Source organism: Rissa tridactyla, chromosome 7, assembly GCF_028500815.1.
Source record: "Rissa tridactyla isolate bRisTri1 chromosome 7, bRisTri1.patW.cur.20221130, whole genome shotgun sequence".
Lineage (NCBI taxonomy): Eukaryota > Metazoa > Chordata > Aves > Charadriiformes > Laridae > Rissa > Rissa tridactyla.
In genome coordinates, this window is record NC_071472.1 from 51,624,754 (window position 1) to 51,643,914 (window position 19,161).

The 19,161-nt window shown below is 57.7% G+C and overlaps 2 protein-coding genes across 3 annotated transcripts; both read left to right on the top strand.

The window, feature by feature from the left end:
• The first annotated feature begins 1,676 nt into the window (after positions 1–1,676).
• SLC47A1 (solute carrier family 47 member 1) lies at positions 1,677–11,334 on the top strand. Its single transcript, XM_054210088.1, has 17 exons — positions 1,677–1,812; positions 3,715–3,816; positions 4,363–4,431; positions 4,807–4,955; positions 5,114–5,156; positions 5,879–5,923; positions 6,327–6,424; positions 6,673–6,770; positions 7,101–7,214; positions 7,469–7,536; positions 7,820–7,928; positions 8,015–8,090; positions 8,431–8,500; positions 9,147–9,279; positions 9,690–9,784; positions 9,993–10,074; positions 10,483–11,334. The coding sequence occupies exons 1-17, from the start codon at positions 1,699–1,701 to the stop codon at positions 10,716–10,718; spliced, it is 1,701 nt and encodes a 566-aa protein (XP_054066063.1). The 5' UTR covers positions 1,677–1,698; the 3' UTR covers positions 10,719–11,334.
• Positions 11,335–12,365: 1,031 nt separating this feature from the next.
• On the top strand, positions 12,366–19,154 carry LOC128912363 (multidrug and toxin extrusion protein 1-like). 2 transcript variants are annotated; one of them, XM_054208120.1, is made up of 18 exons: positions 12,366–12,554; positions 12,830–13,009; positions 13,101–13,202; positions 13,383–13,451; positions 13,738–13,886; positions 13,976–14,018; positions 14,148–14,192; positions 14,566–14,663; positions 14,862–14,959; positions 15,929–16,042; positions 16,165–16,232; positions 16,480–16,588; positions 16,770–16,845; positions 16,924–16,993; positions 17,328–17,460; positions 17,833–17,927; positions 18,409–18,556; positions 18,934–19,154. In XM_054208120.1, the coding sequence occupies exons 1-18, from the start codon at positions 12,366–12,368 to the stop codon at positions 19,143–19,145; spliced, it is 1,998 nt and encodes a 665-aa protein (XP_054064095.1). In that variant the 3' UTR covers positions 19,146–19,154. The 2 variants fall into 2 exon arrangements, with proteins under 2 accessions (XP_054064095.1, XP_054064096.1); XM_054208121.1 differs by having other exon boundaries at positions 12,429–12,554; positions 14,862–15,013.
• Positions 19,155–19,161: the final 7 nt, after the last annotated feature.

Consider the following 19,161-nt stretch of genomic DNA (forward strand, 5'->3'; position numbering starts at 1 on the left):
ATCGCAGCGGAGCGCGTTAGATGGTGAGAGCGCTGAGCACCCAGGGCAAGAAAGTCCTCAAGTCTCTGAAACATTCATGTGAGAGTCTGACTTGAAGTGTCTGCGTCTGAAAACATTGGCCCAGGACATTTCCATTCTGAAAGGCAGTTTGTTCCTCTGATTTCCCCCACTGGAGTGGAGCAAAGGGTTTACCTGAGCCCAGCCTGTGCCCGCTGCGAAGGACATCGGGGCGGTCCGAACCACTCACGTTGAGCCACGGTGATGTGAACACCACTGAAGGAAGAAGAAACTGTTCCAAAGTTAAAATATGCTCCCAAACTTTACATTGAACTTCACATTGTTCTTTCCTCGTTTGTGAAAAGGTTTTGGTGATCTGTGAATAAAATCCTCTGGCTACACTGAAACGCGCAGTTCTTGAAGAAACAGCTTCAGGTAAATTTTGCAAGTTGCTCTTTCCCCCTTGACTACTACCAAAATGAGGAGGAACTCAAGACCAGGCTGCAGCAGCAGCAGGCGCTCTTTTGTCCTGAAATACCCTGATTTCATCATGGCACATAAAATCAGAGCGGCTGTGACTTACCACTGCTACTACACGATTTTTCATGATGTCACATTACACCTGAAGGGGCAAAGGGGCAAGTGAAACATTAATGAGACTTTACATTTCTGAGTGGTGACATCACAGCTATAAGGCACTGAGGCAGCATTTAAACAGCTGTAAAACCAAGCCCCACTTTCCACCGCAATTTTCCATGCATTAGAAATAGATTTGGTTACAGCTACTTGGTTACAAGCACCTGCACTTAGGTAGAATTTCACTCCTGTAACAACCCAGGCTTCCACCCAAACCAAAGCTCCTTCTTGCTAGGTGCCCGGTAAACATGGCCATGGTCACCCCAGCCAAATGTGGGGTCCAGCAGCCCCCCCTTCGAACCTTCGCACCCTGGCAGCTGGGCTCCAGCCTGTGGGGTGGGAATGGCTGGTTTGGGGGCGATCCCCAGGTCACCCTGTTCATGAGGTGCTGGTGGGTGGATGGAGGAGAGGGGGAGGCTGTCCCCAGCCAGCTGCCCCCCACTGTTATCTTAATGCTGGTGGCAGAGGGGACATCCCTTTGGTCCTGGAGGATGTGCTGAGACACCCCTGCCTTTGACAGGTCCCTGTGGTGGGGGGTTCCAGCCTGCAGCCAGATCATGGGGGGCCCCAAGCCATTGTCACACGAGGAGACCCCCCAGTCCATAGCCACCACCTGGGGTGGGGTTCTCTCGACCACTGGTGAACCCTGGTCAATGTGTGTGGGATCCCCAGGGGGTCTCCATCCCACAGCCAACATGTAGAAGGGCTCTAGATGTTGGTTAACAAATAGCGGGGCCCCAAGTTCCTCAGCAGCACACATAGGGGGGTCCTCAGCCCCCCAAAAGCCCACGGTGGGCGCTCTCCAAAATGGAGGGGGGGGGACGGTCCCCAGCTCCTGCCTCCCCCCGGAGGGGTCCCTGACCCACGGCCGGAGCGCGGAGGTTGGGGTGGGCGGAGGGTCCCCAGCCCTAAGCCGGTGCACGGAGGGGACCCTGCCCTCCGGTGCAGTACCGGCCCGCACCGCCCACAGCCGGCAGCCCCGCGGCCCCGGGGGCGGGGAGGCGGCCCCGGCCGTCCCCATAAGGCGTGCGGGCGGCGGCGGTCGGAGCGGCGGCGGCGCGGCCCATGGCGGCGGCGGCGGGGGGAGCGGTAGCGCGGTGCCTGCGGGGCGCCCGCCGCCTCCTGCCCGCGGGGACACGGCGGGAGAGCTGCGAGCTGGCCCGGCTGGCGGGGCCCGTGGTGAGAGACGGGGACACAGGGGACGGTAATGAAGAAGCGGGGGGGGTAAGGCCGCGGCGTTAGCGAGGGGTCGGGGATGGCCCCGAGGATCGGGCGACCGGAGCCTGGCAGCGTGTCGCGGCCACCCCGGGCTGCGGAGGAGCCCTCGGACCCCTGCCGGCAGCGGCTCCGCGGCGGGCTGAGCCCTGCCCGGCCCTGCCGCCGCTTCGTCCCGGGGCTTCCCCTCCCCTCCTGCCCCCGTGCCCGCTGAAGGCACAGCTAGAATTGAACCGCCACCCTTCCTTCCTTCATCGTCACCCACGTGCTTGTTCTCTGCCACCGCAATTCCTGGTGCTGTCCAGGCCGGTCCGTGCCCCCTCCTCCATCAGAGCCTGGCAGCAGGGCATTAAAAGAAGACCTTGGGGGGCGGCGGGGGGGGGATAAGCTGTTGAATTGTGCTGGGAAACCAGCCTGCAGGTCCAGCACCGCCGCTTCGGCAAAGGGGAGCCCTCGTCACAGCCCTGGTCTAGATCCATTGCGCGTGAAGTTCTGTGCTTTGAATCTTCTGCTCTATCCGGTAAATAAGTAGCAACTTATTATGGAACAGGTTGCCCAGAGAAGCTGTGGCTGCCCCATCCCTGGAGGTGTTCAAGGCCAGGTTGGATGGGGCTTGGAGCAACCTGGTCTGGTGGGAGGTGTCCCTGCCCAGGGCAGGGGGTTGGGACAACATGATCTTTAAGGTCCCTTCCAACCTAAACCATTCTATGATTCTATAACTGATGAACTTCTCAGAGACGCCCTCCCTGACATCAAAGCACTGACCCGCTGTGATCCAGCAGCGGAGGAAGTATAGACAAGTTTCGGTTTCTGTGACTGAATACATCAGCCCTCGCTCAGTCCCCTCAACCATTCCACCTGCGGCATAGCCCGCTTCTCTGTACGCAGATAACCTCAAAACCAAACCTGTAGCTGCCACTAGTTGATTCTCATTTCATGTCAAACCCTGCACTGGAACAATCGTGGAGGTACGGACCCCTCCTGCCAGGATTACTCACAGCAGGTCGAACATGCCCGGGCCTGGCAGGAGGACTGCATCTGCAGGCAGCGGTGGGAGGTCTGGAGAGGAGGTTTTGTTCTGTTCTTCCTCTGACCCCACAGGAGCTGGTTCTCCAGCAGCGCTGGGCTCTTGGCTTGCCAACTGCTGGGTGGAAAGGAGTATGAGCAGATCCTGGGCACAGTCCCCAGCCATGCCCACCCATCAGCGGGTATAAACGTCTCTAACTCCTACCATCTGGTTCTGGCTGTGCCACGACCCCCTGCCTCGGACGCCTGTGGAGGGGCTGTCCTCTTGCCAAGGGAAAATGAGGTCTGGAGCGCAATCTCTGCGACAGCATCCTTAAGCCTTGCTGTAGCCCCTGGCAAGGAACAAGCAGGCTGGACTTGGCGTCTCTCCAGGAGGAGACGACACTGTTGTTTGGGAGGAGACTTTTCCCCAGATGCAAAAAAAGTGTGGGGAAAAGCATTGGGATTTTTGATTTATTTTTTTTATTTTTTCCCCCCGCTCTCTATGCATCTTGGAAAGAGGAAAGGAAAATCCTGGAAAAGAGGATTTCTAGGGAAGCTATTAAGCCACACATAAACAAGGTCATCTGCCAGATTGGCTGCATAATACCAAAATACCACAGGGCAGGTAGAGACAAAGCAACCGAGAGGCCGTGCGAGTCCTAGAGCTGGCTCCTCTGCCCCCACAGTGCTGGTGAGCTGGGACGGGTTCCCAGGACAGCAGAGCCCTGGCCTTGAGGCAAGGAGCTGCATTGACAGCAGGAAACCTGACTGTTTGTAGTCGGACTCCTGGGGGAAGGGTGGTGTTCCTCAAGTCCTAATTGTTCCTCATCTCACTGTCTCCTCCTCCTCTCATCCTAGTTTGTCGCCCAGCTGCTGGGGTTCCTGATCAGCGTAGTCAGCTCCATCTTCTGTGGTCACCTGGGGAAAGCCGAGTTGGATGCTGTGACGCTGGCCGTCTCTGTATGTATTACTCTGACTCTGCTGTGATTTAAAACATACAAAGTATGTGTCGCTAAAAGAAGAAAAAAAACCCCAAACCTGTAGGAACGTTTAAGTGAGGACCCTGCTTGTAAGCACAGCCTGATGCAACGCAAGCATCGCATCCACCAAACCGTTCTTTCTTTTGCCCTGAGCACAGGCAGGGGATGGGAACTGAGCAGGCAGTGGCTGTGCCGGTGCAAGGCCAGCGCCTGGGCAGGGAGCTGGAGCCTGTGACCAGCCTTCTGGACCCACCAGACCTGGGGCTGTGCATGTGGCTAGGAGCAGCATTGTTTGTGGTCCTTTACATATTCACCCCTTGCTAGAAGATCCTTTTCCCCACCAGAGGAGAGAAGAGGCTAGTTAGGTATCAAGAATATGTTATTCTGAGAAATAGAGAAGGGCTGGAGACCTCCCAAAAAACTTGTAGCAGAACTGTCTCCCCACCCAGCTGGGAGGGACACAGTGCTCTGGGCCAGGTCCCCTGTCACCCTCCCTTGCAATCCAAGTCCCTTGTCTCTCTCCCAGGTTATCAATGTGACGGGCATCTCCATCGGTTCTGGTTTAGCCTCAGCATGCGACACGCTGATGTCCCAGGTGAGTAGCAGCTCCCCCTTCCTTGCCCCTGGCAGGGTTTGTTTGGTGGCATCTCACCTCCTGTGCAGTGTGATCTGGGCACAAAGAGTGGGAGGATGGCAGCTTCCAGCAGCACAGGGCTACAGATGCACTGGCTGGAGCCTGCTCCCTCCCTGCAGCTCCCCCAAGGAGCCCTGGGTCACGCCTGGGTAGCAAAGGGATGTGCAATCCGCCTGAGAACCAGTTAAACTCAACTAGCCTGGACACTAGCCACAGTAGCCACTGCAGGGTGTGGGAAATGCATTTAATCAGCCCGTTGCTGCCCTGGGACCTGAGCATTTGCCCAGACCCTTTGGTTCCCTGTAACGCTCACCTCGGTCCTCTCCCCTGACTCAGACGTATGGCGGCAAGAACCTGAAGCAGGTGGGCACCATCCTGCAGCGGGGGATCCTCATCCTGCTGCTGTGCTGCTTCCCTTGCTGGGCGCTCTTCATCAACACCGAGCGGATCCTCCTGCTCATCCGACAGGACCCTGAGGTCTCCAGGTCAGGGGCGGGATTGAGCCCTTCTGGATCAGGCATTTAGCTGTGGCTGGGTTGCCATGTAGTGTTGAAATCAAGGCTCCATGGAGCTTGAGTGCAACGCTGTTTGGCTTGGCTCTCTCTTTGCTGTTTCATTAATTGGGAAACAACTCTCATTCCAGGTTAACTCAGGTCTACGTGATGATCTTTATTCCAGCGCTTCCTGTAAGTTGCTGCTAAAGCTGTTAGAAGCTCTATATTCCTCAGTAACATTCGGGGAAAGGAGGGAGGGTCTTTGCTCTGTGGATCACAGGGCAGCAAGGTTTAGGGTTTTACAACGTGCCCCTTGATCTTGGGCTTTAACAGATGCGTATTGGCCAGCAGCTGCTGGACCAGCAAACATCCATTGTACTGTGCAAAGGCTTTTACTGCAGGCCACGTCTCTGCACAACGCGTAACTGGTGATGGACATTGGAACCGGGGGCTCCAGGGCTCACTCTTCGCTCTGAGATAAAGGCTGCAGCTTGCCGTTCACACGCACCCGTAGCTGCTGGGCTCTTGGCTAGTTACGCCGTCTCTCTGGAGAGGCTCCTCTAAGACACCCGGGGAATTAGTGTCTGTAGGTTAATTCTTTCTTCCAAGGTTTCCAGGCTCTCTTGTGCTGATGAGGAAGTGCAGGAGATTTCCCATTTGGAGATAGATCTCTCTTCCCAGTCGGAATGGGAGGTGCCTTCTGTTATTCTTGGCTTGGGGTGCAGCCAGTGCTGGCAGATGCCACGCTTCGCCCAGACCACAGGAGCAGGGTGTCGGGCAGCGTGCCTGGCTGGGGCACCCCGAGAAGGCGGTGTGGAGAGCTGAGGGAAGGACCTGTCTGTGGGTGTTAAATGGGGGCTGGCTGTTGAACCATCGTGCGGCAGTGCTGACGAAATGAATCCCGATTCTTGCAGGCGGCGTTTCTGTACCAGCTGCAGACAAGATATTTACTAAGTCAGGTATTGTATAACTAGCCAGGTTCTGGGCCATAAATTGAAGGTATTCCTAGAAACATGGATAAAGTCGGGGATCTAAGTTCATCCTGCCCTGGGGAAAGCTGGGCTGAGGAACGCGTGAGGCACAGCCCTCAGCCGGACCTGCAGGGCAGGAAGAGCTCATGGGAGCCACACTTAGTTTGCTCCGTTTCCCCATTGCTACCTCCCAGCTCTGCACTGATTGCACCAGCTCTTGAGCCCTGCACGCTGCCTTCTGCATGTCTACCATAATCTGGCTTTATCTGAAATACGAGCTGCCTTCTTGGCTTTCTTCTTGGGCACTGATGAAGGTTTCCCCTGTGTTTGCTGGATGGGGGCTTGGGCAGTGCTGGGGAAGCAAACTCCAAAGTCTTTCCTTGGTTTCCAGGCGATCATTTTGCCTCAGGTGTTGACGGGGATTGCAGCCAACATCCTCAATGTGGCCATGAACGCCTTCTTCCTCTATGCGCTGAAGCTGGGCATGGTGTAAGTGTGAGCAGAGGAGGTGACAGCCTCTCCCTGGGTGCAGAGGTTGGTTTGGGGCTGTGGTGGTGTCCTGGGTGCCCAGTTCTGCCGCCCTCTGCCCCTAGCTAACCATCCTGGAAAGATAAGGACAGAGGGGTCTGCCTGTATCTGCAGCAAGGCTTGTGTGGGTGCCACCAGGTCTCTCCTGCTGTTGCTGAGGAGGTGGTGGAGGAGGATGTTGTTTGTAATCTGCCTATCTCTCTCCCCAGGGGCTCTGCCTGGGCTAACACCGTTTCTCAGTACACCCAAGCCATTCTCCTCTTCCTTTACGTGTGGTGGAAGAAGATCCATGTGGAGACCTGGGCAGGTACTGTTCATAGCTTAATCCTTCAAAATAGTAGTGTCTGGCCCTGGACATTTGACCCGGTCACCAGCACCCATGACGTAGGTCTGACAAGGGGATTACCATCCCCTCATGGCGAGTAGATGCTGTAAGCCATGACCCCAAGGCCCCTACTGTAGCACCAAGTACGTTCTTGCTGATCACCCTGGCTCAGGAGTGCACCATGGTACAGTAACACTAGCCTGATGTCCTGTGAGCTGTGGCTTATGGTTGTTGTCCAGAAGAGCATATGGCTCCCTGGCAGGGGAGGAGAGGAAGAATGTGCATTCATTCTGTTTCACCTCCTCATTGAAGGTTGGACCAGGGACTGCCTCCTGGACTGGGGCTCCTTTATCCGGCTGGCGGTACCCGGCATGCTCATGATGTGTATTGAGTGGTGGACCTTTGAGATCGGGAGCTTCTTAGCAGGCGAGTCCAAATCCTCTTTTTCCTCTGGTTCAGTAGGTCATCTTCCAGCCACGCCTGCTCTGGTGGCTGCCTCTTGAGTGTGTCCCCAGAGCAGCTCCTGCTAGCAGCCTCCTCGCCTGCGGGGTTTGTTCTGCAGGATGCTGCGTCTGTTAGATGGGAACCTTGTAGTCACTGCTTCTTTATCAGCAAAGGAGGATTTTTAATTCTGACCTAATGAAGGAAGCGATGAATAGGAAGTGATGAATCTTTTCCAGGGCTGCTGAGTGTGGTGGAGCTGGGTGCACAGTCTGTCATCTATGAGCTCTCCTCTGCAGCGTACATGGTAAGGGCCGGGCATATTAAACCAAGATCAGCCTGGGAGGAACCCCCCACACAATGGCCCTGCAAATCAAGGCTGGGGAGGGAAGCCGGGGTGGGAAGCAGGAGTCGGTACCAGGCGGGTGATGACTCTCAGATCTGCTGTGCAGCTGTGCATCCAGGGATCTGCTGCAGATGGAAAATCCCGTTACTGAAACAATGCCAATTTGTCCCAAATTCCCTCCTGGGGAAGAAGAAAATTGCTGCAGTCTCTATTGTCCCTCACCTCCTCCTTGTCTCCTACTCAGGTGCCTCTGGGCTTCAGCGTGGCTGTGAGTGTCAGAGTGGGCAATGCCTTGGGATCGGGGGATGTGGTGCAAGCCAAGACCTCCTGCATCACCGCGCTGCTGTGCGCAGGTCAGCCCAGGCCCTGCAGAGGGGAATAAAGGAGCGGGACTTGCTGCCCTTGAGGCAAGCAATTGGACTATTTCTTTTTCTTTCAGGAGTTTTTGCTGTAGTGGTTGCAACATTACTGGGAACCCTAAAGGACGTGGTGGGATACATCTTTACCAATGACAAGTGGGTTAACAGCTTTCTTTTGGGTATTGTCACCTTCTTGGAGGGTGTGATTTATATCGCAGGAGCTGCTCAGAAGCTGCTGACAGATAGAGTTGATAAACTTCCATCTAGCAACCCTGTTCCCCAAAGGTTCCTCCCCACTGCCCAGTGTCACTGGACAGCGTGGATGCTGCTGACACTGGGACGCTACCACGGTGGTACCCAAGCTGCACGTGTCCCCTCAAGTGTCGTGGGCTGGGATCAGGCTTTGCAGCTGGCTGAGGGAGATGTGTCAGAACCAGAGCCCCTTGGGACCAGGCCGTGCTGCTTTCCCTGACCAGTACGTACGTCTTCCCAACAGGGAGATCGTTATCTTGGTGTCCAAAGTGATGAACATCTTTGCTCCGTTCCACTTGTTTGATGCAGCAGCAGTGAGTATTCCAGCATGCGGAGCGATTCCTCTCTGCAGGTTGGGGTGCAATGGAGAGGGCAAAGCTGCCTCTATCTCGCTCTCGATCTGTTAAAACGATACAGAGAAGCAAAGCGGTAAACTGTCAAAGCAGCTGTTTGCATTACCTGTGGCACCTCAACGTCAGCTGTGCTTGTGGTCGCCCACTGGCATTGCTGCAGAACAACACGCTTCTCCTCCTCCTTCTCCCTGGCAAGGCTTCAGCTTTTCACTGTCTTGTCAGAGCAGCACAAGTGAGCAGCTGAATCTCCAGAGATGTCAGGTACTCACAGCATAGTGGCAGTGCTCATACAACTTGTCAGATAGTAAATCCAGCCTGTTTCCTCCTGTCCCGTCCCAGGCAGTGTCGCCCTGGGGCACCGTCCCTCTGCTGGCCAGCCTCTGTGTGTCTGCTGACACCTCCGCATTCTGTACCTGGGTCGGCAGCCGGAACGAGAGGAGCCCTGTGCCACGTGCTCTGTGATGTGGCTGTGGTCCCTCTTGGCTCTGTGGGACAATGCCGTGGGTTCCCCAGGCACAGGGCCCTGCCATTCCCCAGAGTTCCTGTGGTGGTACCTTCCATAGCACGTGCCGTCCCATATGTCGATCCCTCTGCCTGCTTTTCTTAGGCGACCTGCGGTGGCGTGCTGCGGGGCACAGGGAAGCAGAAGATGGGTGCTATCGCCAATGCCATCGGCTATTATGCCATCGGCCTTCCCATCGGCATCTCACTGATGTTTGCGGCCAAGATGGGGGTGTTAGGTACGTGTGTCCTCCGTTTGGCTTTGTATGAGCTGCCAGCACTGCTGCTGCGGGGCCAAGCCCTGTGCCTTGAGCAAAGGCTCAGCCCTGGAATCTGTGCTCAGATCTTCCTTTGTATCCATGGGGCTGGATTGCACACCGAAGTGTTGCGCTGAGGCAGGCTCTGAGTAGCCCCCATCAAACGGCGGCTGAGATGTCCCAGTAAATCCGAGCTCACTCCCAGCATAGGACGCCCCCCAGGAGATGTTTCGTCTTGAAACTCCTCAGGACAGCTCTCCCATTAAGACTGGGTTAGACACGGGGCGATAAGTGGACCCCACTGAAGTCCTTGGGCATTTTGGCGGTGGCTGGCAAACGCAGACTTTTCCTCAAGCCCTCCCTGAAGTAACTCTCCATCTCCACTGCTGCAGGTCTGTGGGTGGGGATGATCATTTGCATCTCTCTGCAAGCCCTTTCCTTCTCGGCTTTTGTCATGCGCATGGATTGGAAAAAAGCTGCAGAAGAGGTAAGACTTGTGCTTCTACTAACTGGTGAGTTCCTGCGCCAGTACGATGCCACAGCCTTCTGCGGGGAGGCAAGAGTGAAAAGGATCTGTCCTCGAGGCAGCAATTTGGTGCTGAGCGTGCTTGCTTTGGGAGGGTGGAGGCTCAGGTTTGCTTGGCTAGGCAGGACACCCTTGCTTTGAGAAGACCAATTCTTCTGTGTGTTTTCAGGCTCAAGTCCGAGCTGGACGGCAAAAGCAACTGGAAGATGTGAACTCCAATGGCACAGCTGCTAACAAAACGTCAGCTGTGGGTACGTAGCCAGGCCTGACACAGGGAGGGAGCCCAAATTCTCCACCCATCCCCTCCTTTCCTTCACAGTCATGGCAGCCGTGTCTGTCCTCAGGCCCAAATGGCTAGAAAGAACCCAGTGTCTCGTGCTGGTCCTAGGCCAGTGGCACTTCTCCTGTACTTAGTAATGGGGTACAAGGTACCCCGTTACTGCTGTCACTACCCTGCCTGCTCCAGGAAAGAGCCTGGACTGCCACCCAGTGCCTGCCTTACCTGGGAACACCTGCCACTCTGCTGCGGCACGTCCCGGTGTCCCTGAGCTGTGGGAAAGGACCCTCAGGACCGTCACTAGTGCTTGCGCAGCATCAGACTGGCATCCCCTGACTCTGCAGCTGGGCTTCCCTGCAGCACTCGCCTCTCTCTTGCACAGATTACATCTCCGTTGACACGGACACCGTGGACACTGTGGTCCTGCCCACGAGCGTGGCAGGAGGCGAGAGGCAGCCTGACCACCAGCTCATCGCACAGGAGGAGCCTGCGGTCGTCCCCCCTCCTCCCGCTGTGGTGTGGAGGGCCCTGATCATCCGCCGCGTGCTGGCTGCTGCCGCCGCCGTCGCTGTCCTGCTGGTGGGCATACTGGTCCGGCTCCTGACTGGCAATGGCTAGGACCAGTGACACCAGGGAGCTGTGCACAGAGCAGGAGGGCATGTGGTCATGTCCCAGGAGGATGGCGTGGGGGAAGGAGTTCCCCCTCAGTTCCTTGTAAAGAGTCACTTTGCTCAGTTTCTGATTAACTCACAATGTTTTATCCCACACGCAGACTTCTTAAAGGGGGGTAAGGGTGCAACACCTGGGAAGAAAGTGCTTGAGAGAGCTGGTCCCTCTCCTGCACCACACCGGGATGTCACTTGTGACGGGCGGGAGTGTGTCCTGGGGCTGGCCCGGGAAGGAGACGGGGACCTCGTCCTGCTTCCTACTCCCTGGGGGCATTTGTCTATGTCATTTACAAATGGCAGAGGCTCTTGCTGCCCACACTGCCTTTCCTCACGCACGGGCCTGTGCCGTCATCTCGGCATGGCAGAGCCCACTCGCTACCTCCGCAGCAGCGCAGAGCAGGGCCCATTTTGTGAGAAGATGGCTGACTCCTCTGCCTGCTGCCGGGGCGTTGGGCGCTGGCTGCTAGCCCCACTCTCCCTGCTGTGTGGCGGGCACGGGGCCTAAAGCAACTCTTCTTTGCACTTTTGTAAAGTGGGATTTTGATACAATAAAGTTTTCTGAGTAAATGTTGGGCTGTTAATGTGGTGTGAGCATGACCCGGGTCGTTGGCACAAGGGGAGATGTGAGCCCGGTTCGTGCGGCGCGGCGGGTGGGCGCAGCCTCAGCCTCCTGGCCTGGCGCTCTGGGGCTGGCTCTGGGTGCAGCGGCAGCCGGGGGTTTGTTTTATCTGGGCTCAGGGAGGTACGAGCAGGGTTTGTGCGCCTCGATTGCTCCTGTGGCATTGCAGAGGGCGGTGTGGTGCACAACCCGAGAGATCCACTAGGGTAGATCTGGAATAGGCTGCCCAGGGAGGTGGTGGACTCACCATCCCTGAATGTGTTTAAGAGTCGTTTAGATGGGGTGTTGGGGGATATGGTGTAGGGGAGAACGTTGTAGAGTGGGGTTGATGGTTGGACTCGATGATCCCAAGGGTCTTTTCCAACCTAAATGATTCTATGACACTAAGGAACTGCCATATATCTCAATGCTAACGGCCCCAGCACTGCCTGCCCACCCCTGCCCTCAGCACTGAGCCCCTCGGGACCGATCCCAGGCTCTTACCTGCAGCTGTGTGACAGCAGTGAGGCCACTGCCTCAGCCGCGTGGCACGTCCTCGGCCATTGGGGGTGAATACCACATACAGCTGGTGACCAGCCCCTTCCGCCACCCCACAACTCTCCTGGCACATGGCGCTGGCTGCCTGTAGGCTGGGAATGAACAGATGTGACATCAAGGAGCTTAAAACAGCCCCCAACCCCGGCCTCTGCCCAGATGTGGGGGGGATGTGGCAGGCTCTGCCCTGCTCAGGGTCCCACTAGATTTGGGACAAGACCCTGGGGAGAGGAGGAAGCCTTCCTCGCTCAGCCCCATGGGCTACCCCATCCCACTGGCGCCCACCTCCTGCTCTGCGCAGGCGAGGGGCTGCGCCACGGTGGCAGCTTCCCTCCGCTCCCCTGCCCAGCGCTGGGCCAAGGCAGGACGCTATATTTGGCCTGGCGGAGTGGTGCTGGTGAAACCCGACGCTGCCGCGCTGTGCGAGGCCGACAGCTGGAGCCAATGGGGCCGGCTTGTCTTGGCCGTCGCTGTGCTGTGATGAGAGAGGCCGAGACCGGCAGCGGCCCCGCCACTGCCGGCAGCAGCGCACGGCAGACCGCACACAGACCCATGGATCCTCCATCGCTGTTGGAAGAGGCAGACAACCTTCCAGCCCACCGTCCAGCAGAGCCACGGCGAAGCAGGAGAGAGGTATGAGGGCTCACAGGAGTGATTTGGGAAGACTCAGTCCCTTGCACCTTGCGCTGCACGTCCGGGCTCCTCTGCGCTGCCCGCCGCGGTGCACAGGACCCTCGCTGCCCTGTCCTGCCCCACTGCCTGCACTTCCCATCGCCGCCCCGGCAGCACGCGGTCCAGCTCGCCCGGCTCCGGCTGAAGTTCACCCTGCCGTGGTTACACATTGCTCACCCTGAGGGGGTGGTTTTAACCGAGCGCAGAGGAAGAGGGTTCTTTCACTCCCCTGGCAGAGTGGCAGCATGAAGCAGGTGAACCTCCCCGAGGAGAACGGCCTCAGCGAGGCGATGGCCACTGGCCAGCACGATCTCACACCCGGCAGCTGCGGGAAGAAACGCCGCTGGCTTCGGCGCCTGGTCCCGGACAACTTCTGGGAGGACGCAAAGAAGCTGCTGGTGCTGGCGGGGCCGCTGGTAAGGACCCCGGGAGGAGAGCGCTCCCCCCGGCACGGCCACCCCTGCTCACCTCCGTCTCCTCTTCGCCTTTCCTCCTTCCCACACTTAGATCCTGATCCAGCTGCTGATCTTCCTGATACACCTCGTCAGCTCCATATTCTGCGGCCACCTGGGCAAGGTTGAGCTGGCTTCCGTCACGCTGGCCATCGCTGTAAGCATTCGCGGGGGCTGCCCCGGCACCGGGCACCAGCTCCCACCGCTGACACTGGGACGGGATACGGACAAGGACAGAGGAGATTTCAGACTCCCACTTTTCCTTTTAGCCCCTCTCCCTACCTAAAAATCTTAACTACTCACATTTACGCTTTGTTTTTTTAACTCCTGTTTCCAGGTTATAAATGTTACCGCCATCTCTGTAGGTTATGGTTTGTCTTCAGCATGTGACACCTTGATATCACAGGTGAGTAAGAGATGTTGGCACTTGTCCTGGAGACGTGGGGTTTTCCAGCACCGGCTGATGCTGCCCAGGCACTGCATGGAGCCCTGGCTGCACCTGCGAGCTGGGGAAGCTTCTCCCCAAGCAGCAATCCCATAACAGGGAGCTCCATGTTCCCCTTGAAACACCAAATTCTTCCCGGGTGGTCTCCAGGGTGGTCAGGGCTGCTCCATGCCCCGCAGTGTCCCCGTCACCCCAGCCCCGGCGTGCTGACAGCGCAAACAGAGCTCACCATCCTCTCGCCTTGCAGACCTACGGCAGCAAGAACCTGCTGCGCGTGGGGGTGATCCTGCAGCGTGCCACCCTCATCCTCCTGCTCTGCTGCTTCCCCTGCTGCGCCGTCCTCATCAACATCGAGCAGCTCCTGCTCCTCATCCGCCAGGACCCCGAGGTCTCCAGGTCAGACACCACTGCCTCATCCCTCCCTGGCATGCTGGGGCTGCGAGGACCACGGCCCCTCACTAACCACACCTCTCCTGTCCCCCTAGGTTAACCCAGCGCTACGTGATGGCTTTTGTCCCTGCTCTCCCGGTGAGTCCCTGTGGGTACCCTGGATGCTGGCCACGCACAGGGACCGCCCATCCTTCCCCTGTTTTCGACCACAGCAGCAGAGCCCCTGCTCAACGCTGGCCTCATCTCGTCCACCAATTTCCTTTTCAGGCGGTTTTTATGTATAGCCTGGAGACAAAATACCTGCAGAACCAGGTAGGTCCCACAGAAGGTCAGTCCCGGCTCAGGGCTCCTTTCAACCACGCATCCGGGGTTTTCATGCTTGCTGTTCCCGGTGGCAAGGCGGTGTGTGTCCCCACCACTGCCCAGGTGCCCTGGAACAGCTCTGACCCTGGAGATCAGCCCATCCCACGGCCAGTTGTATCCATCTGCCTGACGGACCTCCTTTCATACTTCCCTACATCAGGGATTTCCCTCCAACACACTCATTTTCCGAGCAGGCAACATCGTCAGAAGTTTCTTGTTTTGGCTGGGAAAGCTGCTGAGCGCGGGGTTGGCAGGGACCTGCCCACCTCTCCCCCGAAGCTTTGGTAAAGGCGCTGCAACCCCCATCTCCTCCTCTTTGCAGATGATCATGTGGCCACTGGTGCTGAGCGGGATCATCGGCAACGTCGTCAACGTGATCGCAAACTGCATCTTCCTCTACGTGTTCCACTTGGGCATCACGTGAGTAGTGCCTGCACCCCACGGAGGGGAAAAACACAACACCTGGCAATGGCAAGGGACTTTTCCAGGATGTCAGCACCACCAGGCGTGGCTGAGCATGCGGTGCTCGCGGGGGCCTGGCGGGACGTTATGCTGTGGCACCCTGAGGTCAGGGAGGCGTGAGCAGGATGCCAACGACCTTTCTCATTTCCTTTGCAGGGGCTCTGCCTGGGCCAACACTGTTGCTCAGTATTCGCAAGCCATTTTCCTGTTCCTGTATATCGCAGGCAAGAAACTCCACGTGAAGACCTGGGGAGGTAAGAGCATCTTACCTCCCCAGGTAGCGTGTCCAGAGAAGGACTACAAAGCTGGTGAGGGGTCTGGAGGACAAACCTTATGAGGAACGACTGAGGGAGCTGGGGTTGTTTAGCCTGGAGAAGAGGAGGCTGAGGGGAGACCTTATCACCCTCTACAACTACCTGAAAGGAGGTTGTAGAGAGATGGGGGCTGACCTCTTCTCCCTGGTGACAAGTGATAGGATGAGAGGAAATGGGTTCAAGTTATGTCAGGGGAGGTTTAGATTGGATATTAGGAAACATTTTTTCACTGAAAGGGTTATTAAACATTGGAATAGGCTGCCCAGGGAGGTGGTGGATTCACCATCCCTGGAGGTGTTTAAAAAAGGGGTAGATGTGGTACTTAGGGACATGGTTTAGAAGTGGTTTTTGTCAGGGTGGGTTAATGGTTGGACTTGATGATCTTAAAGGTCCCTTCCAACCTCAGCGATTCTATGATTCTATGATTCTATCTCCCCAGATCCCTCTGGGTTCTGCCTTACGCAAGTATTTGTGAATCTTCCACCGCTTCTATCAAGTGAATTCTGTTAGTCCTGAGGGTGAAATATTAACCTCAGCCTGGTCCGCCCCAGGAATGCGGTGCTGCTTCGGTGGGTGCACATCATGTACGAGGGTTGGCAGAGCACCGTGCTGGGCAGTAAACATTAATTCTGGAGAAATGAAACTTCCTGCTGAGGCTTTGTAGGGTTCAGGCCCGAAGCCGGATGAGCACAGACGTAAGCACGAGGTTGTCCTCAGACGCTCTGCTCCGGGAGGGATGAGCACCTGCAGAGCTTGTACATGCATGCTCTGCTGCTGGAGGTCCTATGGCGCTGAGGAGCATTTCCCTGGTGGCTCTGCAAACAGGAACAGTACCTCCACCTGCCGCAGGTGCCCTCGACATAGTGGCCAGTCTGGTCATCCATCAGGTGACATTTCTCCTCTCTGCAGGCTGGTCCAGCGAGTGCCTGCTGGAGTGGGACAGCTTCACCTCCCTGGCTGTCCCCAGCATGCTCATGATATGCATCGAGTGGTGGACCTACGAAATCGGGAGCTTCTTGATAGGTCAGCGGAGAGGGGGGAGCTGCAAGGATGTGGGCAGGATGTGACCCAGAGCGGTGTCTGCGGCAGTCGCAGGCGCCGGGAGTGGCTCTCACGCCCAGTGCTGACCCTCTCCTCTCCCCCAGGCCTGCTGAGCGTCATAGAGCTCTCCGCCCAGTCCATCATCTACGAGGTGTCTGTTGTCGCTTTCATGGTAAGGGCTGGGGGTTATTCTTTCGGACCAGGGCACCCTAAGGACAGTCCTGGGACAGACACCCAGCAAAAATCAGCTTCAGCAAATCTCGGTCTTCCCCCTCTGCACTTATGCCTCTCCCTCCTGTGGAGATATTTTAAATTAAATCCTGAACTCCATCCCCGTCTCTGCTGGGTGGTTATTCTGCTGTCGCTGAGATGTCCCCGTGACCTGGATGCACAGTCGACCCTCAGGCCTGTGGTTACAGATCCCCCTGGGGCTCGGCACAGCCGCCAGTGTGCAGGTGGGGAACGCGCTGGGCGCCGGCGACGTCGAGACGGCCAAGAGATCCTCCTCCACCAGCCTGCTCTGCACAGGTCAGGTCGCCGGCACGGCGGGAAGCCTTCGCCCGGGCTTCTTCCAGGCATGGCATGACCAGGGAGTGTCTGAAGTCCCCTGCCCGTGGCGCACACCGCTGTCCCCTGCTCTCTCCCTTCGGCTGCTCCCGAGCTCCCCGTCATGGCCAGGCTGAGCTCAGCGCTTTGCTCTGCTTTTCAGGGGGGTTTTGCATAGCCATGGGGGCCATTTTAGTCGCCACGAAGGACATGCTGGGATACATCTTCACCCCTGACAAGTGAGTGCCACTGGCTCCCAGCCTTGGTGCGCAGAGGTCGGTTCCCAAAAGCAACTGTTGGCTCTTCTCTGTCCCCAGGGAGATTGTTGACTTGGTGGCCTGGGTCATGCCTGTCTACGTTGTCTTCCACTTGTTTGAAGCCATGTGTGTAAGTCCCTTGGGATGCTGCTGCTTTTGGTACAGGACCTCGGTGCTGAGTGGCAGCATCGCAGGTCGGTCAAGGGTCCCTCAGGCTGCGGGTGAGCACCGACACCGGGACCCTGCAGAGCTCCTGGGGTCACTCCTTAGAAAACACCAAGTGCACAAAGAGTTGCCAACCCACAGGACCAGGAAGGGACGTGGAAATAACGGGGTGGAGGCGGGGAGCTGGTTCATCACCAGGCTGGTTCACCAGCCCCCCCGCAAGGCAGCGGCAGAGCCCCGAATTTGGCCAAGGCGACGCTCCCGACCCTGGCCCCAGCCCCTGTCTCTCTCCCCGGCAGGGCGCCTGCAGCGGGGTGCTCAGAGGCATAGGCAAGCAGAAATTCGGTGCCATCCTCAACGCCGTGAGCTACTATGGTGTGGGTCTGCCCCTGGGAGCTGTGCTGCTCTTCGTGGCCAGGATCGGCGTCATAGGTACCGACTCCCGGGCACACAGCTCTGCATGTCCCCAGATCCCCCGCAGGGATGCAGCTCCCCCCAGCTCCACCAATGGCTCACCATGGCCCTCCCGCCTGGATCTGCCCTCCTACCTGGCTGGGGACTGGGCAAACTGGGGTGGACTGGGATGACCCCTGCAACTACTGAGAGCTTTTAATTGTACTGGGAAAAAGCAACCTCTGCCAGGTCTGCCAGACAGCCCTGCAGCAAGAGCCCACGGCCACCCCATCCCCGTATCCCTGCTGACCTCGGTGACATCCCCTTTCGTGACTCGCTGTCCCGAGATGCCGTCTCGGTTGGGTTTGGTCCAGCCGTGGTGCCTGAATGACGCTGGCGTGCTCTCCGCAGGCCTGTGGCTCAGCATGCTTGTCTCTGTCTTCATCCTCTGCACCTGCTTCATCACCTACATCTACCGCATGGACTGGAGGATGGCGGCCGAAGAGGTAACCTGTGCACCCACAGCGTCACACCCTGCCAGCAGGAGGGTCCTTGGCAGCTTGGCTGGGATCACAAGATGAGACAGCATCACAGGCTCGATCCCTCCAGTGCCCCCTGCAAAAGCCAGCGCTCCCATGTTTGGAACTGTGGCCGTGTCCCTGTATTCAGCTCCCTCCCACCCACACACTCAATGGCCTCAAGGTTTCCCTCTGCACCTTGTGCCACTCTTGGCTGCGGACATGAAGCACAAAGCAGATGGGACGACCGAGGCATACCTCAACCCTACAGTCCTGAGCATTGCCTTGCGCCCCAACAGCTCTGGGGTTCCCACCAGCCAGCATCGCTTGGGCATTTTGGGCATCTTTCAGCTGCGAGGTGCCATTTTCAGCCAGACGAACCCCGCGAGAGGCAACACATTGGCTTTGCTCCGTGGGGATTTCCTGCAGCACGTGCCACTGGCTAAACCCATCGCATTCCCTCCCTCAGGCTCAGCGCCGTGCAGGAGTGACCCAGCCACCACCAGAGGAGCCGAACCCGGACCCCGATCCCTCCTGCAAGGCGCTTCCCTCTGGTGTGGGGCCAGTCCCACTGCCCCATACATACCCCCCTGCCAGGACAGTGAGGGGGTGCGTAGGTACGGCCAGGAGCTGGGCGCTGCATGCCGTGGTGCATTTGGATCCAGGAAGGGTCCCCAGGGGTTCACATAAGCCAGGAACGAGCCCACAAAATGGGAGTGCAGTGTCGTGCTGGGGATGCCCGCAGTAACAATAATTACGAGGGTGGGCTCAGGAGGGTGACGGAGGCTGGCGGGGGGATGACCTGGAGGGATGGGGCACCATGGGTAGTTCTCACCTTGCAGACACTGGGTCCCACCGAAGCTCCACTAAGGGCTGGAGATCTCCACGCTCTGGGCTGCTTGTAAAGTGCTTTCAGACCTCAGACAAAACCCTTCCCAAGAAACCTCTCAATCCCCCCAAAAGCCCTGACGATCCTGCCCCATTCTCCTTGCAGCGGGAGTGGATGCACAGAAGGGCGTTGTGCTCACGGGCATCACCAGGATGGAGGGACCAACGTACCAGCTGGAGTCCCAGGAAGCCACGTCCCCTCCAGCCACCACCACGGTCACCAAGGAGCTGATCATCCGGCGTGGGCTGGCAGCGGCCGCAGCCATCGCAGTGCTCGCGCTGGGCGTCGTCATAAAGCTGATGACCAGCAAACACTGACTCGTGCCAGGGACCG

Bases quoted from the DNA above. Each gene is read 5' to 3' on its own strand.
- SLC47A1 (XM_054210088.1), top strand. From the start codon at position 1,699: ATGGCGGCGGCGGCGGGGGGAGCGGTAGCGCGGTGCCTGCGGGGCGCC. The intron at 4,432-4,806 runs GTGAGTAGCAGC...CCCCTGACTCAG, and splicing joins GCGACACGCTGATGTCCCAG to ACGTATGGCGGCAAGAACCT. The intron at 9,280-9,689 runs GTACGTGTGTCC...CCACTGCTGCAG, and splicing joins GGCCAAGATGGGGGTGTTAG to GTCTGTGGGTGGGGATGATC.
- LOC128912363 (XM_054208120.1), top strand. From the start codon at position 12,366: ATGGGGCCGGCTTGTCTTGGCCGTCGCTGTGCTGTGATGAGAGAGGCC. The intron at 13,452-13,737 runs GTGAGTAAGAGA...CTCGCCTTGCAG, and splicing joins GTGACACCTTGATATCACAG to ACCTACGGCAGCAAGAACCT. The intron at 16,589-16,769 runs GTCAGGTCGCCG...TCTGCTTTTCAG, and splicing joins CACCAGCCTGCTCTGCACAG to GGGGGTTTTGCATAGCCATG.